This window comes from Cibotium barometz, chromosome 19, assembly GCF_041138505.1.
Source record: "Cibotium barometz isolate CiBa-2024 chromosome 19, ASM4113850v1, whole genome shotgun sequence".
Taxonomy (NCBI): Eukaryota; Viridiplantae; Streptophyta; class Polypodiopsida; order Cyatheales; family Cibotiaceae; genus Cibotium; species Cibotium barometz.
The window spans coordinates 55952111-55974985 of NC_141064.1; the positions used below are offsets into that span (position 1 = coordinate 55952111).

Below are 22875 nucleotides of genomic sequence, written 5' to 3' on the forward strand. Positions count from 1 at the left end.
ATTACAATGGGTCTTGCCGCCTAGTGCATCCTTCAAATTATGGGCCTGAGGAGGGTCCATCATAAACAAAAGAAAAAATAAATAAACTTGCTCTTCACAAGTTTTTCTCTCTTGTTTAGGAGTGTGAAACACTTGAATGATGGTTTTTCCATGAGATAAACTACCCAATTGTTGCAGAGTTGAAACTTAGTAGCCTTGCTAAGGCTGCGCGGCGGGGAAGAAAATTCAAAGGGGGCTGGGTGGGCTCATAACACGATGCTGAGAGTGACGTCCGTGCAATGTTGCAACTTGCAAGCCCGCTTTGGCGGCCTCACAAATGAATATGACAAAACGATAACTGTAATCGCTTACTCTTGCTCATTGTACACAAATTTCTCCAAACTCCAGAGGCAAGAAAATGGAGAAATCCACGGGAAATCAATACAAGACAACACATGCATATTCCATAAATGGGAGAGGATATACACAATAATCACATGAGACTATATCAAAGCCATAACTGGGGCTGGAGTCAAAGAACCATACCCGCACACACACACATATCCAAATACATAAAACAAGAAGGGCGTCAGCAGGATATGAGGAAGTGGGTATGGCGGTGTAATGGGCCTTAGATCGAACGGCTGCCCGCTTCTTGATTTATGCGTTCCGCCCCCACACATTCAAGCTTATGACCTCGCCCCTTTCATGAGGGCCCACATTGGGGGGCGGCCGCGCCTAAGCGTAATGTCATACAGGCTCTACTTGCCCAATGAAGCCTGTTCGTTAAACGCGCTTTTGACTGGTTCGCTTTCAGCAGCCTATATTACGTTCCTTTATTGGACGCAAAGGCACACCTCTTCTTACATAGAGCTTGCGTTCTCTGTTGAGTACCTGTGGTGTTTGGAAGCACTTCTCTCTCTCTCTCTCTCTCTCTCTCTCTCTCTCTCTCTCTCTCAAGCGCGCGCGCACACACACTCCTCTCACAAGCTGCTACATCCCGGCCACCTCTTCTGATTGTTCCTGCTAATCATTCATTCATGAAGTCTTTACTCCTGTTCCTTGTCGTGATCTTGAGCTCGCAATTGGCACTGCAAGCTTTGGCGTATAGTAATGATTGGAATGCAAGTAATTGCAACGAGCTTCTGAGCAGCTTGGACATCCCGGCGGACATAGAGGTGCCGTCCGGACAGAAGCTACAAGTGGCGTACTACGCAGACGGGCTGCAGCACTACTCCTTCAACGGCTCCGACTGGTTGCTCTTCAACGCTACGGCGGACCTCTACCCGCTTGAAGGCAACAGAAGCAGAAGTGGATCGCAGGTGGTGGGCGGGCGCAAGCTGGGCGGCGGCCACGTCGCGGCAAAGAAGTCGGTGAAGAAGGTTGTTGCAGGGCAGCACTTCTTTTTGGCGCACCCGGACGCAGCCGGAGGGCAGCCCTCGTGGGAGACGTACCTGCCCACCTCCAGCCTCGTCACTGCCCGCTCTCTGCAGGCCGTCACCGTCGACCCCGACAGCATCACCTGGAACCTCTTCGAGGCCACCTCCCATAGCGGCAACAAGTAAGCTCTCGTCACTTTTAATCAAGACTACAATTTAAATCCTAACATATCAAAATGGGAAAAACCACCACTGTGGAAGCTCTATATAAGCCCACATGGTCTAGACTTGATATCAGCTTCACGCAGTTGGTGTGAATCTATAGATTCTGTCCTCATTGTGACCCAAGTTGTCAATGTCCCTCAGCTACGGGGTGAGCATAATGGGATCTACGGTCCACATCACCCCACCCTATTATATCTACGATCAAGAGTCGGGGATAACCTCGAATCTTGATCTTGATTTTCTAAAAAACCTCGATTTGCAGGCACAACCCTCCGGATTCAAATGGGGCATCCCAAGCTTCCAAGCACAACGCTCTACCTTACGCTCATATGCGATTTGTGAAATATAAGCAAATCAAGGTCATCTATAATGTGAACCCAACATCGCCGGTGGCACGAACGAATCTCAACCTAGAAGTAATCTGAGCTGCTCGAGATTAGATTACTTGAAGCCTAGCTCATTGTTACCTTTCATCTTGTCTCCGCTCCAAGCATAAAGCCTAGTTCAAAAAGTTATTAAAAAATTCTCGAAATTTAAAGCTAATGATGACTTTGGAAGGAAGGAAGGGAAAACATGAAAATAAAATGCTATGGATGTCCATGGGCAAGCCCCAAAAGTAGGGTTGCATGAGTGGGTTTGCTAGTCTAATAGCAAAGGGGCTTCCAAACCTCACTTAGAAGTAACATCGTTCTTCAATCTTTCAAAACCAATAAAGGTGCATAGTGACCTTGGTACTTATCTCAAAATTATGATGATCATGTGCAGGGACTTGCTTGGCGCCGTCACATACTTACAACGACTTGCATCCAAAGGTGGCCTACCTCCTTCCACCACAACTGGTGCTAAATTTGGGGATGTGCATGTCACCTCGTACTCCATTATATATGTCTTCTACATCAAGGCTGACTAATTCACCCAAGAGTCCAAAGTTGTGATATTCTCCATTCTCTTGTGTAAAGGCATCTTCCCAAGCCACTACTTCACATTGTTTATTTACCAACTTTTTCTATGTCTATTCACTATCTGTAGTAGTCATGTAACCTAATTAGATACTTTGCGCATTATTAATTATATCATGCCATTGGCACCATGACTCTTGTATTCAAAATTGAAATTTAAGCAATGGCAATGTTTCAACCTTTAATATAAATGAACAACATTAGACATAAGCAATGAAGTATTTTGAATCACTTTAACAAAATGCCATTGTAGGTTGCTTCTTGTTGGTCCAAGAAAAAGAATCTAAACCAAGTGAGATACAAAACCCAACTATCGATTCCCTTGAATCATTGTTATCTCCAGCCCAATTTGAACAGCACCAACCCATCAATGTATCACGCTTGTTGCATGTGATGGTGCATGTGAGAGTACCCGTGCATGTGAGAGTACCCTTGATGTACGTAAGTACCCGTATCCCTTGCTTCCATTGACCACTCTCACGTGGCCTACTAGAGAATCTATTCATCACACCAACTAATAAGCTCATATAAAGTCTAATGTTTATGAGAAAGATTAAACTCCCCACCACACGCTTCTTGTACTTCTTGTTGTCTATAAGTGGTGAAGCATCCTCAACAAAAAGCTTCATGTTCACCTCCAAAATCATGAATATGGGCTTAAAGCCAGTCATCTCAAATGCTTTAAGATTTAACCAAGCATACTCTTGCTATATGAAATGAAGATCTTAGGTAGATCCTACCAAACTATAATCCCAAACATAAATGCATAAGTCTAACCCAAGCTTGTTGTTTGATGGCATCTCCCTTATTTGTTGGATTATGTCTTCATTGTCCTGTGTGATGTCTAAGCCATCTACATACAAGGCAACTAAAACATGTTCTCCATGCCTCTTTAGAACATACAAGCTAGCAATCTCTTTAGAATATTTGTTTATCCTATGATACCATACCTATGATATTTGTTTATCCTATGATACCATGCCCTTGGGGCTTGTCAATACAATGCCTTCTTAAGTGTGCATAACTTGTTTTTTGATCAGGGCATATCAAATCTTGGCAGTTGTGCTACATACACCTCTTCCTTGAGATGTCCATTTAGAAACATTGATTTGGCATTCATATGAGAAATTGGTGGATTGTTGTGAGCATCCAAGGCAAGTACCATGAGGAAATTTGTCATGCTTGTTGTAAAGCAAGGACTTTAGCATAATTACAGCCTACAACTTATGAGAAACCCTATGCAACCCACCTAGCCTTATATTGTTAAGTGAGCCATCAACTTTTTATCCACCAATCCAAAACGATTTGGTACCAATTACTTTTGGCTTTAATGGCCCACCCATAAGATTGCAAGTGTTTTTCTTCATGATGTTGTTTTACTTTGACTTCATTGAGCCTCTTTTCACTTTACTTTATCTCAAGGCCTTTATGAAGATGTCAGCGACCTGATCATGTGTTGTGACATAGGCCGAGTCGATGTCGCATGCCAAGACTCTCTCCCTGATGAAGTGGTAATGTACCTCAATGTGTTTCATCCACGCATGGAAAACTGGGTTTCTGGCCAACTATGTACTACTAAGATTGTCACAATATATGACAACCTTTCTCTCCACATGCAACCCCAAATCAGCCAAGTAGCTTGCGTAACCAAGCTACCTCACACGTTGCCACTATAGCTCCTCTATAATCTGCCTCTGAACTCGATAAGGAAACTGTGAGTTGCTTCTTACTGCTCCATGTCACAGCAACACTCCCCAATGAAAACATAAATCCACTAGTAGATCTTCTATCAGAGATGCTACCTGCCCAATCTACACATGTGTACCCATATAGCTCCAATGGTACACCTGCTGCATAAAACAATGCATAATCAATAGTGGCCCTCAAATACCAAAGTGTGAGTCACCCACTGTCAAGATGTGGTTTATGTAGAACCTACACAAACTGGCTCTCTAAGCCAACAGTGTAAGTCAAATCTGACCTACTGTTCATAACATAGATCAAACTCCCCACAATCTTCCTGTGCATAGTGGGATCCTGGAACACATAACCTACATCCACACTAAGCTTGCCATTTTGATCTAATGGCACCGATATTGACTTAGAATCAGCCATTCCATACGTGGACAGCATGTCCAATACATACTATCTCTGTATAACAACCTAATACCATCAGGTGTGCGAATGACCTCAATTCCCAAAAAGTAGCGCAAATCTCCCAAATCCTTCATCTCAAACTTCCTTTTAAGAAGACTTTTTACATGCTCAATTTCATCCAAGTTGTCACACCCAACAATAAGATCATCTACATATATGGTGATGATCACAATACCCTTATCACTCTTGCGCACATACAAAGAGTGATCTGCATCTGCCATATAAAAACCAATAGTGACAAGATACTCAGCAATCTTGTCATGCCATGCTCCTGGTGCTTACTTCAGCCCATACAAGGCCTTACGAAGCTTGCATACATACTCTAGGTGACTTGTATCCTCAAAACCAGGTGACTGATGCATATGCACTTCTTTTTGCAAGTCACCATGCAAGAACACATTTTTTACATCCATTAAATGTACAAACCAACCTTTAGTAGCTGTATATTCATGTTCTTTGCATTGCACTATGCATTGATCATCCTGGAAGAAAACATCACAACCTTAAATGTAAACATTAAAACCAACAAGAGATTCTTTATGATAATTGGAATGTATACTACATCACCAATTTGGAGAGGAGAGCCATTAATGCATAAGAGCATCACCTAGTCTATGTGTTTCATAGTATGAAGCATTATCGGTGCATGTAACTTGTTTTCCACTTGGAGCATTAGGAAGAGAAACAAACAAATCTCAATGAGATGTGATATGGCGTAATACGTCACTATAGTACCATGGGGCATGTTTGTAGCACCATAGCATGCATATTTACCATCATATGAGCATATAAGAAATGAACAAGCATCATTTTTAACAAGAGAAGCATGGACATCACTAGATGTAGTCTTTAGAATAGGAGACATGGTTGCTCTCTTCCTTCTTTGTGTAATCCTCCTCCTCTTTTGCAAGCCTCTTCCTCCATTCACTTATAAAATGCCCCTACTTGTGATAGTAGTGGAATTTATCTTTTTTTGTAGGCTCATTATCTTGTTAAACATTAGCATGTGTACTCTTGTTTGCATTCTTACTAGTGTGTTTTGAAGTTTTGACCTTGCTAGTGATATCCAAAGCATCATCATTGCTTGTGATGAGCAAGGTGTTCTTTCTCTACTATTCTACTTCAAGAAGAATAGAAACCATCTCTTAGAATTTAATTGGATTAAGGATTAGTTCTCATTGAGAGAGAGAGAGAGAGAGGTCATAAATGTAGAGTATGCAGGTAGCAATATGGCTAGAATCTTTCTATTAATTTTCTCATCTGAGATGATTTCATGTTTGTTGAGCAATTGAGTGTGTAAATCTTGCAATTTGGTTACATGTTCAATTAAAGTCCCACTGCATGCATATGCAATCTATCTAATTGTTGTTTCTAATAAGATATTCTTGTGCACAGTGTATCCTAAACTTGCTTACTGCTTATACACGTTTTGATGTAAGCTACAATGGATCTCTTGATGGTTAGACAAATCAAACTGGATACCAAAGCATCTCTTTGGTCCCATATTTTTAGTTCTTGACTTGGTGGCACTCTGGCAAGAGCGACAACTCATGTTGTGGCTTGAGCCTTCCCTCCTTGTTGAGTGGCAAGAGCTATGGTAGGAGGTCACTTTTCATCACGAGTGACATAATCCCATACTTCGTGACCTACAAGAAATGATGAGAGTGAATAATTGGATCCTTCCAATTTATCCTCACTCTTGATAACACATTGAAAAGCAAATCATTGCTATGATTAGCTACTCCTTGAGCCTTGATTACACCAAAAAACTAGACTAAAGTGTACATTTAGCGGCTTACATGTTACCTGCACCGATGGCAAGAAACAAGACGCGATGAGGTCAGAATTAGTGCTTCACAAAGTGTAAAATTTGAAAAGATGCAGGGGGGAAGAGAGCTTGAGCTCTTGCAAGCATACACACACTCACAAAACCCTAGTAGAGAACACACAAGGTGAGAGGTTGGAAATCTTCTTCTTCTTCACTCAACATTCAACACACCATATACAAGATAAGAGTACACATAATATGAAAGGTACTCAACCAATACATACATGGGTTCTCTATAGTGTGAACCCAACTAAATGAGCTGGTGCTATAATTATGCCAGTCTCTAGAATGGCTATCACACAGCCTGTTATCCCACTCGCCGCATATCACCCATGATCTCACCAACCATGCCAGTGGTGTAAGTGTGGGACCACCTCACATGCTGCCATAGCAGCTCCTCTGTACTCGGCCTCTGTATACTGGATAGAGCAACCGTAGGCTGCTTCTTGCTGCTCCAAGTCACAGCAGCACTCCCCAAAGAAAACATGAATCCACTAGTAGATCTTCTATCTGAGATACTACCAGCCCAATCAGCATCTGTGTACCCATGTACACATATCTCTGTCCCAGTCTCATAGAATAGTCCACAATGCAAAGTAGACCTCACATACCTCAGTATGCGTCTCAATGCATCCAAATGCGATTTTCGTGGAACCTGCATAAACTGACTCACCAACCCAACAGCATAGCTCAAATCTGGTCTGGTGATCGTCATATAGATCAAGCTTTCTACTATGCACCTATACATAGTAGGGTCCTCCAAAATCTCTCCTGAATCTGCACTCAACTTGCCATTCTGATCCAATGGCACGGAAATAGGCTTACAACCTGTCATACTATACTTGGACAACATGTCCAAGCAATACTGTCTCTGCATTAATCCAATACCATGTGGTGACCTAATCACCTTAATGCCCAAGAAATATCTGAGCTCCCCCAGATCCTTCATCTCAAACTTCTATCTAAGCAAGATCTTTACATCAAAGATCTCTGCATCATGGTCCCCCGTAATGATCAAGTCATCTACATAGATGACAACAAGCACAACCCCTCTATCACCATGTCTCACATACAATGAGAAATCTACATTGGCTACATGAAAGCCAATAGTGACAAGATATTCAAAAATCTTGTCAGACCATGCTCTTGGTGCTTGTTTTAAGCCATACAAGGCTTTCTTCAACCTGCAAACATGCTCGGGGTGACCCACATCCTCATAACTAGGTGGTTGCAACATATACACCTCTTCTTGCAAATCCCCATGCAAGAATGCATTCTTTACATCCATCTGATGTAAAGACCATTGCTTTGACGCAGCCACACTGCTATCACAACTCTCACCGTTGCCATCTTGGCAACTGGGCTGAAAGTTTCCTCATAATCAATGCAAACATTCTGCCTGCACATGTCCAGGCTTACCACAATAAAAGCATTCACGTGCATCATTATATTGCCTTTGCCAATTTCCACGACCTCTCTGACTCCCTCTGCCTCTGAATTTGCCTCTTCTTGTGCTGTAGGTGGAGGTCTAAAAAGGAGACGTGTGATCTCGTGAAAAGAGAAAAGTAACAGGGGCGATAAAATGGAGGGCACACACCCCATGGTAAGTATTCGATGCAAGGCTTTACCTATATATGCCTGAGTTTACCTTTTTGTATAACCTTGCCAAGGTTTACTTGTACATATTGGATTTGATGTTGGGTTCTGCTTGTGCTATACGAGGAGAAGTCTAAAAAGGAGAAGAAGGGTAATGGTGGAAAAAAGAGAAAAGGAACGGGGGCTACAATGATGGAGGGCACACCCCCCACAAAAAGTACTATGCCTGTTATCATTGGGATGCAGGTGGAGAATGTTGCAACAACTCAAAGGAGGGAGAAATTAGCAAAAGAATCCCTACATCCGATGAAGAAGGGCCTTCAAAAGAGAGGCAGAAAATAGTTCAACGTAAGGTTTGATACCCCCCCTTGCTCTCTCTCTCTCTCTCTCTCTCTCTCTCTCTCCCCTCCCCTCTCTCTTTGAATCTTTCCTTCCCTATCTATCTCCATTTATGGATGTTACATGTATGTAATTGGGTCTCTCTCTCTCTCTCTCCCCCCCCCTTCTGTCCAAGTTTACCTCCTGTATAAGTTAAGGGATTAGGGACTAGGCATTTTGATGGGGCTGAGACAATTATCCCTTTTACTATTAACCACTCCGGTTAACATGACCTTCGCGCGATTACTACGCCCTTTTGTAACTCATCTTTTTGTAACCATGCAATGCGCTAATTGTAAATGAGACATGGGATTACCAAGCTTATGACATGTGTAACACCGGTCATGAGGATTTGATGTACATAGAGCTAGTAAAAATACGAAGACTAGTTTTGGGCCCACACTTGTGATTGGGCGGCTAGACATTGTAAATATGAGCTCATGTATATAAGACATTTTATGAAATATGAAAACGGACAGTCCCATTTGTCTCAATTAAGTTTTTCCTTCTCTCTCTCTCCATATCATTTGAGCTTATGGTTGCTTGCTTGCTTGTGTTGTTTCTTGCTTGCTTTGATTGTTGGTGTATGTGAGTAGGAATGGTAATGCTCTCCTTTCTCTCCTTCTCTACCTTCTCCTTGTTGCTATCTACCATGTATTATTTGCATACATATGGCATGAGGTAGAGGTTGAGCTCTCCATAGATCCTTCCATCTTTCTCTCTACTTAGCATTGGATCTCTCTTTGCATGACACAAGATGAGTGTGGAGTGAGCCCCTAGCGGCTTCACATCGAAGAGTTAACCCTCATAGGGTTGGCCAAGTGCCATTCGAACCTTGCATGCACCTTTCTCTTCTTCTTTCTCTTGTGTGTGTAAGGTAGTTTGTTATCCATTAACATTTTTGGCGGCACTATCAGGGAAGGCATTTAGCTTAGCGTCCTTCACTTGATTCATTAGCTAGAGTCTTTGATTTAGTTTGGTTGGAGTGCAAATAGGGAGGGGGTAGCCAGAGGCATCACTCCCCCTGCACTTGTTCAACCCAGATAGGAACGAACCAAACCAGCAAACATCTCTAAGTTGATCATACAATTCAATGGTACAGGTGACCCCATTACTCACCGGGAGATGTTTAATCAGATTTGTGAAGCATTTAGCCACATAGATGACCAGACTAAGATAAGTGTCTTTGGCCTTACTTTGGATAGCAAAGCTGGCCAATCGTTCAGATCTTTGAAGATGGAAGATAAAGCTTCCTTCGAAGCTTTCAGAGTGGGGTATTCTCATCAAGGTACCTGATGGAGCCCCATTGAACAACTAAATAACATCAAGCAAAATGAGGGTGAAACCATCAGGAATTAGATTAATAGATTCAAATATCTCCACAGATTGTAGTGCCAGAGATAAGTTCTTCGATGAGAGGTTAATTGGGAGATTTCTGGAGGGACTCGATGATATTCCCCTACATAACTCCTTGTTTGCTTTAAACCATACCTCCTTTGAAAAATGTTGCAAGAGTGCTTTGAAGTTTGAGGGGACAACTTCAAGGGAACACATTCCCAACAACTCCATGAAGGCGCATTAGACGTCTCCTTCAAGACCACCAGCACAAAGCCTAATGAAAAGGGAAAAGAGTCTACATTTGGACAAAGTGTAGAGTAATTGGCCACTGCCCCAATGCAACAAATGACCTAGAAATGGAGAATCAACCAAGGCCAGGATCAAGGGGGCCATCCACATATTTATCCTAGAAGAGAACTCATATGGTGCCCGACTTGTCGAGAAAACCATACTGGCACCGAGTGTCCTCATCTGAGACCCCGTCCAAGCCTCTATTGTACATATTGTGTAAAGTGGGGTAATCATGAAATCTCCAATTGCTATCACCACAAGGCTACTCTAGCTTGAGCTTTGCCTGAGACCCCGTACAAGCCTCTATTGTCCTCATCTGAGACCCCGTCCAAGCCTCTATTGTACATATTGTGTAAAGTTGGGTAATCATGAAATCTCCAATTGCTATCACCACAAGCTGGCTACTCTAGCTTGAGCTTTGCCTGAGGCATTTCCCACCAACACAACAAGAAACCACTCATTTTGCGCCAGCTCTAGTCCATCATAATGCACCTCAACTTGGCCAAGAAGTGGCCCAAAGAGGAATCCTTAGGGTACCATAAATCCCCAGAGTTGCACTAGTTTGTCAGATAACCCTGTCAGAACTCTTTGACGATGAGAATGAGGTAGAAATCCTGGAAACTCCCACTTATTAAACCCAAGAGCCAACAAGCCCACCTTCAGAAATCTTAAGTCACTATGTCATGGAGGGTGATCAAATGTACCTTGTATAACTCTTGTGGAGTTTTGCTTTCCTACATAATAGGGTAGCAATAGGGCCAAAGAATCTATCATGCATGATCTTCTCTCTTGCTTCAATAATCAAAGGATTTGACACTACAGTGATTGCAAGCAAGGAGGCTTTTCTACTGAGGGCATCTGCTACCACATTTTCTTTGCCTGGGTGGTACTTGATTTCAAAATCAAATTCCTGCAGGGTTTGCATTCATCTTCTTTGGCGCATGTTGAGATCCTTCTGAGTGAAGATCCACTTTAAGCTCTGATGATCTGTCACATCAAAGTGAATCTTTGACCGAGTAGATAATGTCACCACAACTTCAGGGCATATACTACTGAAAGTAGTTCTAGGTCGTGGACAGCATAATTTTTCTCATGCGTTCTGAGTTTTCGGGATTCATAGGCCATTGCATGACCTTCCTACATGAGTGCACCTCCCAGGACAAAACCATTCGCGTCAGTTACTACCTCAAAGGGTAGAGAGAAATCTTGCAACTTCAAAACGGGATTGGTTACCAAGGCGGTCTTCAGCTTATCAAAAGCACTCTGGCACCTCGTAGACCATTAAAATGGGATATTCTTCTTGAGAAGAATAGTCAAGGGGAAAGCTATGAGAGCATATTTTGGTATAAAAATTCTATACCAACCAGTCAATCCCAAGAATCCTCTGACTTCTTTCATTGACTTAGGTTCAAGCCAATCTATGACTACCTGGACTTTTGCAGAATCTGGGAAAATTCCATCTTTGGATACCAAACATGAAAAGATGCAGGGGGGAAGAGAGCTTGAGCTCTTGCAAGCACACACACACACTCACAAAACCCTAATAGAGAACACACAAGGTGAGAGGCTGAAAATCTTCTTCTTCTCTACTCAACACTCAACACTCCATATACAAGAATAAGAGTACACATAATATGAAAGGTACTCAACCAATACATACACGGGTTCCCTATAGTGTGAACCCGACTAAATGAGCTGGCACTATAACTATGCCAGTCTCTAGAATGGCTGTCACACAGCCTGTCATCCCTCTGGCTGCATATCACCCAAGATCTCACCAACCATGCCAGTGGTGTAAGTGTGGGGCCTATCCCCCAGGCGGGTCATCAGTGTCCACCGCGTCACTAGATGAGCTCGATATCTCAACACTCCCCCTCGAGCTCAACTCCATCTCATGTACACCAAGCGAAGCCCTGAATCTGCGGAGCTTCTCTGTACCCAATGCTTTGGTGAAAATGTCAGCTACCTGATCCTCTGTGCTGACATAAACAAGGTCAAGATCTCCTGCCAAGACCTTCTCTCTGACGAAGTGGTAGTGGACCTCTATGTGCTTCATACGAACATGAAAGACTGGGTTCCTGGCCAACTGTATACTGCTAATGTTATCACAGAAAATGACAACTTGTCTATCCACTGATAGACCCAAATCTACAAGTAGCTTTCTCAACCAAGCTACTTCACATGCTGCCATAGCAGCTCCTCTGTACTCGGCCTCTGTACTGGATAGAGCAATCGTAGGCTGCTTCTTGCTGCTCCAAGTCACAGCAGCACTCCCCAAAGAAAACATAAAGCCACTGGTAGATCTTCTATCTGAGATACTACCAGCCCAATCAGCATATGTGTACCCATGTACACATATCTCTGTCCCAGTCTCATAGAATAGTCCACAATGCAAAGTAGACTTCACATACCTTAGTATGCGTCTCACTGCATCCAAATGCGGTTTCCGTGGAACCTGGATAAACTGACTCACCAACCCAATAGCATAGCTCAAATCTGGTCTGGTGATCGTCATGTATATCAAACTTCCTACTATGCTCCTATACATAGTAGGATCCTCCAAGATCTCTCCTGAATCTGCACTCAACTTGCCATTCTGATCCAATGGCATGGAAATAGGCTTACAGCCTATCATACCATACTTGGACAACATGTCCAAGCCATACTGTCTCTGCAGTAATCCAATACCATGTGGTGACCTAATCACCTCAATGCCCAAGAAATATCTGAGCTCCCCCAGATCCTTCATCTCGAACTTCTGTCTAAGCAAGATCTTTACATCAAAGATCTCTGCATCGTGGTCCCCCGTAGTGATCAAGTCATCTACATAGATGACAACAAGCACAACCCCTCTATCACCATGTCTCACATACAACGAGAAATCTGCATTGGCTACATGAAAGCCAATAGTGACAAGATATTCAGAAATCTTGTCAGACCATGCTCTTGGTGCTTGTTTTAAGCCATACAAGGCTTTCTTCAACCTGCAAACATGCTCGGGGTGACCCACATCCTCATATCCAGGTGGCTGCAACATATACACCTCTTCTTGCAAATCCCCATGCAAGAATGCATTCTTTACATCCATCTGATGTAAAGACCATTGCTTTGACGCAGCCACTGCTATCACAACTCTCACCATTGCCATCTTGGCAACTGGGCTGAAAGTTTCCTCATAATCAATCCCATATGTCTGCGCATATCCTTTGGCTACCAATCTAGCCTTGTACCTGTTTATGTTTCCATCACTGTTATGTTTAACGTTGTACACCCACTTGAATCCAATGGCTTTCTTGCCTTCAGGCAATTGCACTAAATCCCAAGTTTCATTTCCATATAGTGCATCCATCTCCTCATCCATGGCTTTCTCCCAACACACATTTCTAACAGCCTCATCAATGCATGTGGGCTCAACAACCTGCACAACCTTTGCCATATATGCATAGTGATGTGCCACATAACCATCATATGTAAATCTCTGCACAGGGTTCTTCACTCTCCCAGATCTTTGCAGCTTTTCATTCATGGCTTCCATAGCCTTCTTTACACCAGGTGTTCTCATAGCTGGGATCCCAAGCTCCTCATCAAGGCTCATATCTCAGCCACTAGACTCTCCATCAACATGAGAATGCCCTGCAGAGATATCAGGCATACCAAGGGGCTCAACCACTTTCTCTTTTCCTTTACATGGTGTACTACTCACATTTGCAGGGCTGGTATTATGACGCAGCCTGCCACTCCATGGTCTATCCACAGACCCAGTAGATGAGGACTCTCCTGGTCCACTCAAAGACAGTGATTGCTGACCTGCATTTTGTGCAACCACACTTCCACTCACATCAGCCCCAACAGCTTCTTTTTCAGCAGCATACCAGCTGCTCATCTCATCAAAGACAACATCCCTGCTTACCCTCAACTCACGTGTAGCAGGGTTATAACACCTGTATCCCTTTTGCTCAAGGGAGTATCCAATAAACACACATTTTTCAGCTTTTGGATCTAGCTTAGTTCTCAGCTCATCTAGCACATGCACATATGCAATGCATCCAAGGACTTTCAGATGAGACAAATCTGGTTTTCTCCCAGTAAACCTCTCTTCTGGAGTTACATCATGTATGGCTGCAGTTGGAGTCCTATTCATGATGTATACTGCTGTAGAAATAGCCTTAGCCCAATAGCAATGCGGCATATTCTTCTCTTCCATCAATGCTCGCGCAATCTCAGCAATGTGCCTGTTTTTCCGTTCAGCAACTCCATTTTGCTGCGGAGTGTATCTGCATGTAAACTGTGTCCGAATACCATTCTTCTTCAAAAATTCAGAGAACTCATTGGAGAAGTACTCTCCCCCTCCATCTGACCTTAGGCACTTTACATATTTCCCTGTTTGCTTTTCAACCAAAACTCTGAAATTCTGAAAGTGAGTGAACACCTCACTCTTCTCCTTCATGAAATATACCCACACTTTCCTTGTGTGGTCATCAATGAAAGTCACATAATACCTGCAGCCTCCCATAGATATGGTCTTCGTAGGACCCCATACATCTGAATGCACAACATCTAGTGCATTCTGCTCACATATCTGTTACGTGGAAACACATGCTTTGTTTGCTTCCCAAATTGGCATGCTTCACATATTTTCTGCATACCTTCCACTTTAAATTTTGGCAGCCCTATCACAATTCCTTTTGTCTGCATAGACTTCAATCTCTGCACATTTACATGTCCAATCCTTTTATGCCAAATGTCTGTGTCTGCAACAATTCCTGAACCATTTGCAAACATCGCAGCACTCATTTCAGGCATGTCTACATTCAACGTAAACATTCTGCCCACTCTGTTGCCTTTTGCAACCAACCTGCTCTTGTCTTTGAAATCTTCAACATAACACCCATCAGGGTTAAACCGAACCTACAAACCCTGCTCAATCATTTGGCCAACTGAAACCAAATTCTTTGTTATGTTCGGTACATGAAGTACATCTGCAAGGTACTTCACTTTGCCATCCTGCATAGACGATGGCACATCTCCAACATGGGCAATTGGATGAGCAGTGTCATCCCCTGTTTCCACAAAACCTGGTCTTTCCGGGTTTTTCATCTCCTTGAACCACTCCCCATGACTCGTCATGTGGTTCGAAGCGCCTGAATCCACATACCATACATTATCTTTTTGTGCTACATCAACATTTTCAGACATGGCATTCACGACATGCTGCATAACAAACAACCTTTCATTATCCTCATTATTTCTGCTTGAGGATGCATAGTTGTTTTGCTGCACTTTTCCATTTTGCATGTCAGCTTGCTTCTTATAACATTCTGCCTGCACATGTCCAGGCTTACCACAATAATAGCATTCACCTGCATCATTATATTGCCTTTGCCAATTTCCACGGCCTCTTTGACTCCCCCTGCCTCTGAATTTGCCTCTTCCACCTGCGTGTTGTTGTTGTTGTTGATTCTGGGACTGTTGTTGTTGTTGCTGCTGCTTGCCATAATTCTGATTACCTGTTCGGCCACCTCCTTGACCGCGTCCACGGCCTCCTCTACCTCGTCCTCTTCCTGAACTCGTGTAGAAGGCCTATTGCTCTGAACTATTTTTGCTTTGTGAAGACTGTTGGTCCTCACCCAAGCTCTTCTCTTCGTCGATAATCAGCATAGACACCAAATCTGTAAAGTTGGGAATGTTTTCCCGAGTCTGAATGGACGTCTTGAACGCCTTGTATTGTGGCCCGAGACCACGTAGACAGACTTCCACCTTGTCATCATCATCTACTGACACACCAATAGATGCAAGTGATTCCACAATACCCTTTATCTTCAACGCATAGTCATTCACAGACATGCTCTTTTTCTCCACAGTATGAAGTTCATTCTTCAACTGTATCTTACGTGCCTTGGTATTTGTTTCATAAAGCTTTACCAAGGTGTCCCACGCCTCCTTGGGGGACTTGGCATCCTGAATGTGCCTAATCATGGTGTCCTGTATACTAATGGATAGCCAATACATAACCTTCCTGGCTCCTTGGTTCCAGTCTTTAAACTCTTTCACATCTGCAGCAGCAGTCGGATTTATATCCGGTATCTCCGGTGCCTCTTCATGCTCACCTTCTATGTAGTCCCAATAGCCTTTTCCCATTAGGAAGTTCGTCAACCTGAACCTCCAAGCATGGAAGTTATTCTTATCCAGCTTCTCAGCCACAATCTGTGTTATGCCATCATTAGACATCTTGCCAAACACACAATTTTACCAAAAACTGCACTCTGTTTTTCTCTGCACAAATGCTGTATTTTCTGCACAGCGATACTGTAGTACTCTCAAATGTCACAACCAGTGACTTCAATGTGCATACATACACCCAATGACAACTGTAGACCTCTTTGCAGCACCCACAGTGTCTGCACAGTCAATCTGTCTTCCTACAGTTCTTAAAACAGAGTTCTACAGAGAATCGATGACTTACCCGTAGTGCTCGAAATCGCCTGCTTTCTGAAATCAGAGGTCCAGACGTGCCCGAAACGCGTTTTTGGCCCAAAAATTGTAGGCCGATAGGACTATATAGATGCCCTATAGCTTTACTCCCGCGAAGAAGGCTCCTCAATCAGAGACCGTTTGCCGGTGCCTCCCATAGAGCTCCCGACAAGGGTGTAGTCACCAACACAATAGGGAAGAGTAGTTGAAGCTCTTACCCTCGTACCGCTTCCTGTGGTTCTCTTGCTTGCAGCTCAGCCCTTAGCATGAACCACGCTCTGATACCATGAAAAGATGCAGGGGGGAAGAGAGCTTGAGCTCTTGCAAGCACACACACACACTCACAAAACCCTAATAGAGAACACACAAGGTGAGAGGCTGAAAATCTTCTTCTTCTCTACTCAACACTCAACACTCCATATACAAGAATAAGAGTACACATAATATGAGAGGTACTCAACCAATACATACACAGGTTCCCTATAGTGTGAACCCGACTAAATGAGCTGGCGCTATAACTATGCCAGTCTCTAGAATGGCTGTCACACAGCCTGTCATCCCACTGGTTGCATATCACCCAAGATCTCACCAACCATGCCAGTGGTGTAAGTGTGGGGCCTATCCCCCAGGCGGGTCATCAGTGTCCACCGCCTCACTAGATGATCTCGATATCTCAACAAAACAACCCAAGTATTCAACATGGTCAACAAAGAAAGTGCATTTGCTCTTTTTGCAAAGAGTTGGTGCTTCCTTAGAATCTCAAGAACTTTTCAGACATGAGCTTCATGGTCAGCTGCATTCTTTGAGTAAATCAAAATATCATCAAAGAAAACAAGAACAAAATCATCCAAGTATTCTCTGCAAATGTCCTGCATTAAGCGATTGAATGTAGCTGGGGCATTTGTCAATCCAAACAGCATGACAATAAATTCATAATGCCCATACCGATGGCTATCTTTGGGATATCTTGCTCATTAATCCTGATCTGATAATACCTTGACTTGAGTTCTATCTTTGTGAAGATCTGGGCTCCACTTGGCTTGTCCAGAAGCTCATCAATTTTGGGGATAGGATACTTATTCTTAGCTATCAGCTGATTTGGAACTCTGTGAGTCTTAGCATTCCATCTTTCTTTTCCTGAAAGAGAACTGGCACACCCCAAGGTGAAACACTGGGTCTTACAAAACCTTGCTCTAACATCTATCTAAGCTGTTCCTTGAGTTTGATGGCTTCAAGAACTGGCATTTTGTACGTGCGCAGGGCTACTGGCTGAGCGCCGGGGATCAATTCTATCACATGATCTACTTCCCGAATTGGCATCTCTGATAATTCTGCTGGGAATAAATCATCATATTCATTTAACCATTCAGGTTCTATAGCTTTTAACTTTATGTCTACTAGATTCATTTTGATAACATAAATGAGTTGCTTCTTTCTAAGTCTTTTTAGTAACTTAGAAGCCTTTACTAATTGCAAATTATGATTATTTAATTTTTGCAATTTATTCTTTAAACAAATAATTATTTTATCCACTTCATGAAACAAGACTTACTCTAATAATTTTATTAACCATTCACAATCATGAAAATAATTTGGAATTTTTTTGTAAAACATCGTTTATTATCAAAAGTTTTTGATATATACATAGAGCATCACGGCTCCCAAAATCACTGCCTCAATCGTATACGCATAAAGAAGCAAAAGTGCGAAGGAGACATGCCATGGTACACATGATTCATTACAAAAAAGTTCCTGTAATTCTACTTCTAGGGATAAAGCGGCTAAGAAGCCTAAAAATTCGGCATGAAATTCTGAAGTTCCTGGGTGAATGATCAAAGAGTTGAACATGCTGAACAAGCCCTAGCCTTACCAGAATCATGTGGCTAAGGAAATATTTTGCCTGAGCCTCTGTACTGACATTAATACATCGTCCTCCCACAGAACCACATATACCGACGTCGCTCAAGAGGATCACGAAAGTAAAGACTCTCAAAATGACGTGCGAGTCTCACTCTGCTTACTCGGGTCGTAGAGCAGAGTTGATGAGGTGCTCGAATGCAAAGGCTATCATATCCTGACTCTAGATAGATTTGGGGTATCCATCTATAAATTTCCAATTAAATTTATGAGTTTTCAATTTTTGAAGTTCATTCAACATAATATTAACAAGTGAAAAAATTATTTCCCATATTTACTTTAAAAATTTAAGCAATTTCTACTGCTGTTACGTAAATTTACAACAAGGCTCTGATACTAACTGTGAGATCCTACTGCCTCCTCTGCGCACCGGCGGATTCCCGGATGGTAGTAGTGGAAGTAGCTTCCTCTTGCGCGGGGTAGGGTTTCTCACTCGGAGCCTCGCCCTGGAATGTCAGGGCACGAGACTAAGCTGGTGGTTATTCCGAAAACCGAAAGCGAGAAAATTTTCCCTACCTAGTAGAAAACGGGGATGATTCCACCAATTTTATTTTCTTAACGAATTTCTCTAACGAGGTCAAAATACTGAACCAACCTTCATCTGATTAAATTAGATAGAAGGGAATCTATTACAGACTTAACTTGAAGGAATCAACGCTTTTTTCCTAATTGAATCAAGCACAGTTGTTGATCTATTCATCAGAGAAGTCTTCAGGCTTTTAATTAACTACTCGAATTCTAAGCGTATTCTTATTGATCAATCCAGCCCATGGGTTAGCCACCGCCCAACCACTTGAATTGGTAGAACCAGACAAGTACTCACCCAACCATAATTGAATGCCTTTCTTAACTTTTGCTTTAGAATATAGATACGCACAATCCATTGACAAACAATTATTGGTTACAGATGTCATAACTCAAAATTTCCATTCAATCCTTGTTTCTCACAAAACAGTATCACTCTGGACTCTCCGTTGAGACCAGCAAGTCAGCAATGAGATCCAATAATAGATTACAATAATTTTCTCGTCATCATACATATATATATCTTCCATGACATATGCATGGGTGTCCTAAGCACCGCGAACCCTCGCATTGCCTGGTCAGAACCCTCCAGGATCCTCCTTAGGTGTCCTGGCACTTCACTTAGGGACCGCTTCGTCGGCCCTCGTCCATCGTACCGGAAGCACACCATTTTTCACCATACCGAGGCTGGTCAAGACGCAGGTTTTTGTCGCGTGAGCCGTCCTTTGAGCACTCCCCCCGCCAACTCTTTGCAACCAAACTTCCCTTAGAAAAACACATATACCAAATGCTCCCTCCAGCATTTTGGTGTAAGACAATCCTTTAAGAAAACAGGGTTTCTATGCAAGTTTTCAGTTTTGATTTTCTTTTGAATACAATGAGTATATGTTAATTCCGTATCCCAAGACACAGGTCTGGATTCCCAAGTAGAATTCCTTGAATTCTGTAATCTTGATCCTCAGATCAAAATCAAAGGTCTCAATTTAATTTCAGATTCGGTGGGTGATTTGATTGAATTTTTCTGAACTAGTCACATCGTCTTTTCTTGAAACTGACGAAGGAGATTAAGTCGTGGGGTCATAGTCAGATTCAGGGTTCGAGTCTGGAAAGGTTCTCCCTGAACTATCTTTCTCGAAGGGTAATATTTCAATTACTACTTTACTGAATTTCATTCATTGAGTATTTTGCTTAACTGAACTCAAAACTAAACATGTATTCCTATGAGGAATAAATTAATCATTTATCTAAAATTTCGATTTTGATAGATCTGAATTTTCTCATTACCATCCTAGAGTGAAACAGTAGAATTTTCCTTCACAAAGTATTTACTTATTCATTTACCAATATTCATGGGATTTAAACAATGATTAAAGAGAACTCTCATTTTGATAATAAAAAAAATTCTGTATGCATCTATTTATGCATAAAATCCAACTTCTATGGAAATAACACTTTTATATAAAAGAAAATCCTTTTATGCATCTATTTATGCATAAAAATCAATTTTGATGAAACTAACACTTTTATAATTAAAAAAATTCTTTTATGCATCTATTTATGCATAAAACCCATTTTGATAAAAGTAACACTTTTATAATAAAAAGTTTTCTTTTGTGCATCTATTTATGCATAAAAATCAATATTGATGAAAGTAACACTTTTATTATTAAAAAAATCTTTTATGCATAAAAATTAATATTGATGAAAGTAACACTTTTATAATAAAAAAATTCTTTTATGCATGAAAATCAATATTGATGAAAGTAACACTTTTATAATAAAAAATTCTTTTATGCATCTTTTTATGCATAAAAATCAATATTGATGAAAGTAACACTTTTATATTAAGAAAAAGATTCTTTAATGCATCTATTTATGCATAAAAATCAATATTGATGAAAGTAATATTTTTATAATAAAAAAATTTCTTTTATGCATAAAAATCAATATTGATGAAAGTAACACTTTTATAATAAGAAAAATCTTTTATGCATCTATTTATGCATAAAAATAAATATTGATAAAAGTAACACTTTTATAATTAAAAAAAAATCTTTTATGCATCTATTTATGCATAAAAATAAATATTAATGAAAGTAACACTTTTATAATAATAAAAAATTCTTTTATTCTTCTATTTATGCATAAAAATCAATATTGGTGAAAGTAACACTTTTATAATAAAAAAATTCTTTTATGCATCTATTTATGCATAAAATCAATATTGGTGAAAGTAACACTTTTATAATAAAAAAATATCCAATATGCATCTTTCTATGCACAGAATTTAAATTTAATGAAAATCATTGTTTTATAATAAAAAAATAACCAATATGCATCTTTCTATGCATAGAATTTAGTTTTAATGAAAATAGCACTTTTATAATAAAAATATTTCTACTATGCCTATTTTTATGCCTAGAATGAAAATAACACTTTTAGAATACACAAACAGTAGAGGTTACTCTTTTTGAATAATAAAAGATAAAACTTATTTCACAAAATTTAAGAAAATTTTACCATAACCTCCTTTGTATGGCTGACCATTTTTCAATTTTTCCTATCCTTAATTTACTTAAAAATTATCCCCAAATGGTTTAAAGCATTCTAAACTAATCAAATTCCACTTTTAAAAGAGAAATAATATGAAAAGTTTAATTCCAACAATTATATTACTTATCTAGGATAAAGAAAGACTGAATTTAAGAATGAGAGAGGGGGAAAGCCTTTCCAACAAGGCATAGTATCATTTTACATTTCAAAAAAAACAAAAATTAGAAAACCATTAAAAAAGAATTTAAAAAAAAGTAGGATTTCTAGCTTACATGAATTTCTGAGAGCTTTCCTTTGGCTTGATGATTTGAGGGATCTACTCTTATTTGCAACAAGAGTGGCCACCAATTCTTTAGAAGAGGGAATGGTCAAAAACTAATGAATTATTAAGAAATTCACAGTTTTTGGCTCTGGGGAGGAGTAGAGTAACAGTGCATAAAACACTATTAAGTTTGTACAAAGAGGAAGGCTTCTATTTATAGGAAAAAATGAGCTTCTAGTCAAGCAAATTGATTCTAGAATTTTCCAGATCAGTTTGGTCAATTTTTGACCATTTTTGGGTCAGTTTAGCTTACTTTTTGGAACTAGACTTGAATTAAGAGAGAGGAGAGATGAAATATCTAAATATTTGAGAATTTAAAACTCCACCACACATGTGAAATAGGTGCCTCCTTCATGAGGGGGAATCCCCACTTTGAGGTGTCAAAATTTTTTTTTAGTATTTTCTTTGGTCCTTAGTCCACTCTTCATTTTATGTGAGTATTTACTTATTTTTGGGGGGATTTTCTTTATCTCTTCTATTTATCTCTCCCTACATTTGGATGAATCTGATTGGCCTCTCAAAACCTTAATTTAAAATTTTTCGAAAATCTGGACCCCTAGGGCCTTTTGAGCAGATTATAATTGATTTCTAATGCACCTTCTGAAAATCTTTTTGAACTTCTATTTTGGGGGAATTTATTTTAATAAGAGGAGATATTTTTCCATCCAAAAATATCTAAAATCTGAATAATCTCTCTCTAGAACATTTTCTCTCTCTAGGTAAAAATAGGTAGAAACAAGATCTTTTATATTTTTGAAGAGGGATTTGATTACAGGGGAAGATACTGGACATCTTGAGGGGCTGGGGAGGAATCTTACAAGGATATGAGGAAGTGACAAAGCTCCACTTCAAGAGTGGAGGAGAGCATGCGTGAGTGTTGAGTGGACGTACTCAATGGGTTAAATCCCATCCACACAAGGTGCATGCACATGCTTCCCTTGTGCATGTATTTTCTTG

The 22875-nt window shown here is 40.8% G+C and overlaps 1 protein-coding gene across 1 annotated transcript; it reads left to right on the forward strand.

Annotated features, from left to right (window-relative positions):
- Positions 1-853: 853 nt before the first annotated feature.
- On the forward strand, positions 854-2642 carry LOC147628763 (uncharacterized). The gene is made up of 2 exons (XM_086814002.1): positions 854-1540; positions 2349-2642. The coding sequence occupies exons 1-2, from the start codon at positions 1020-1022 to the stop codon at positions 2491-2493; spliced, it is 666 nt and encodes a 221-aa protein (XP_086670128.1). The 5' UTR covers positions 854-1019; the 3' UTR covers positions 2494-2642.
- The last annotated feature ends 20233 nt before the right edge of the window (positions 2643-22875 follow it).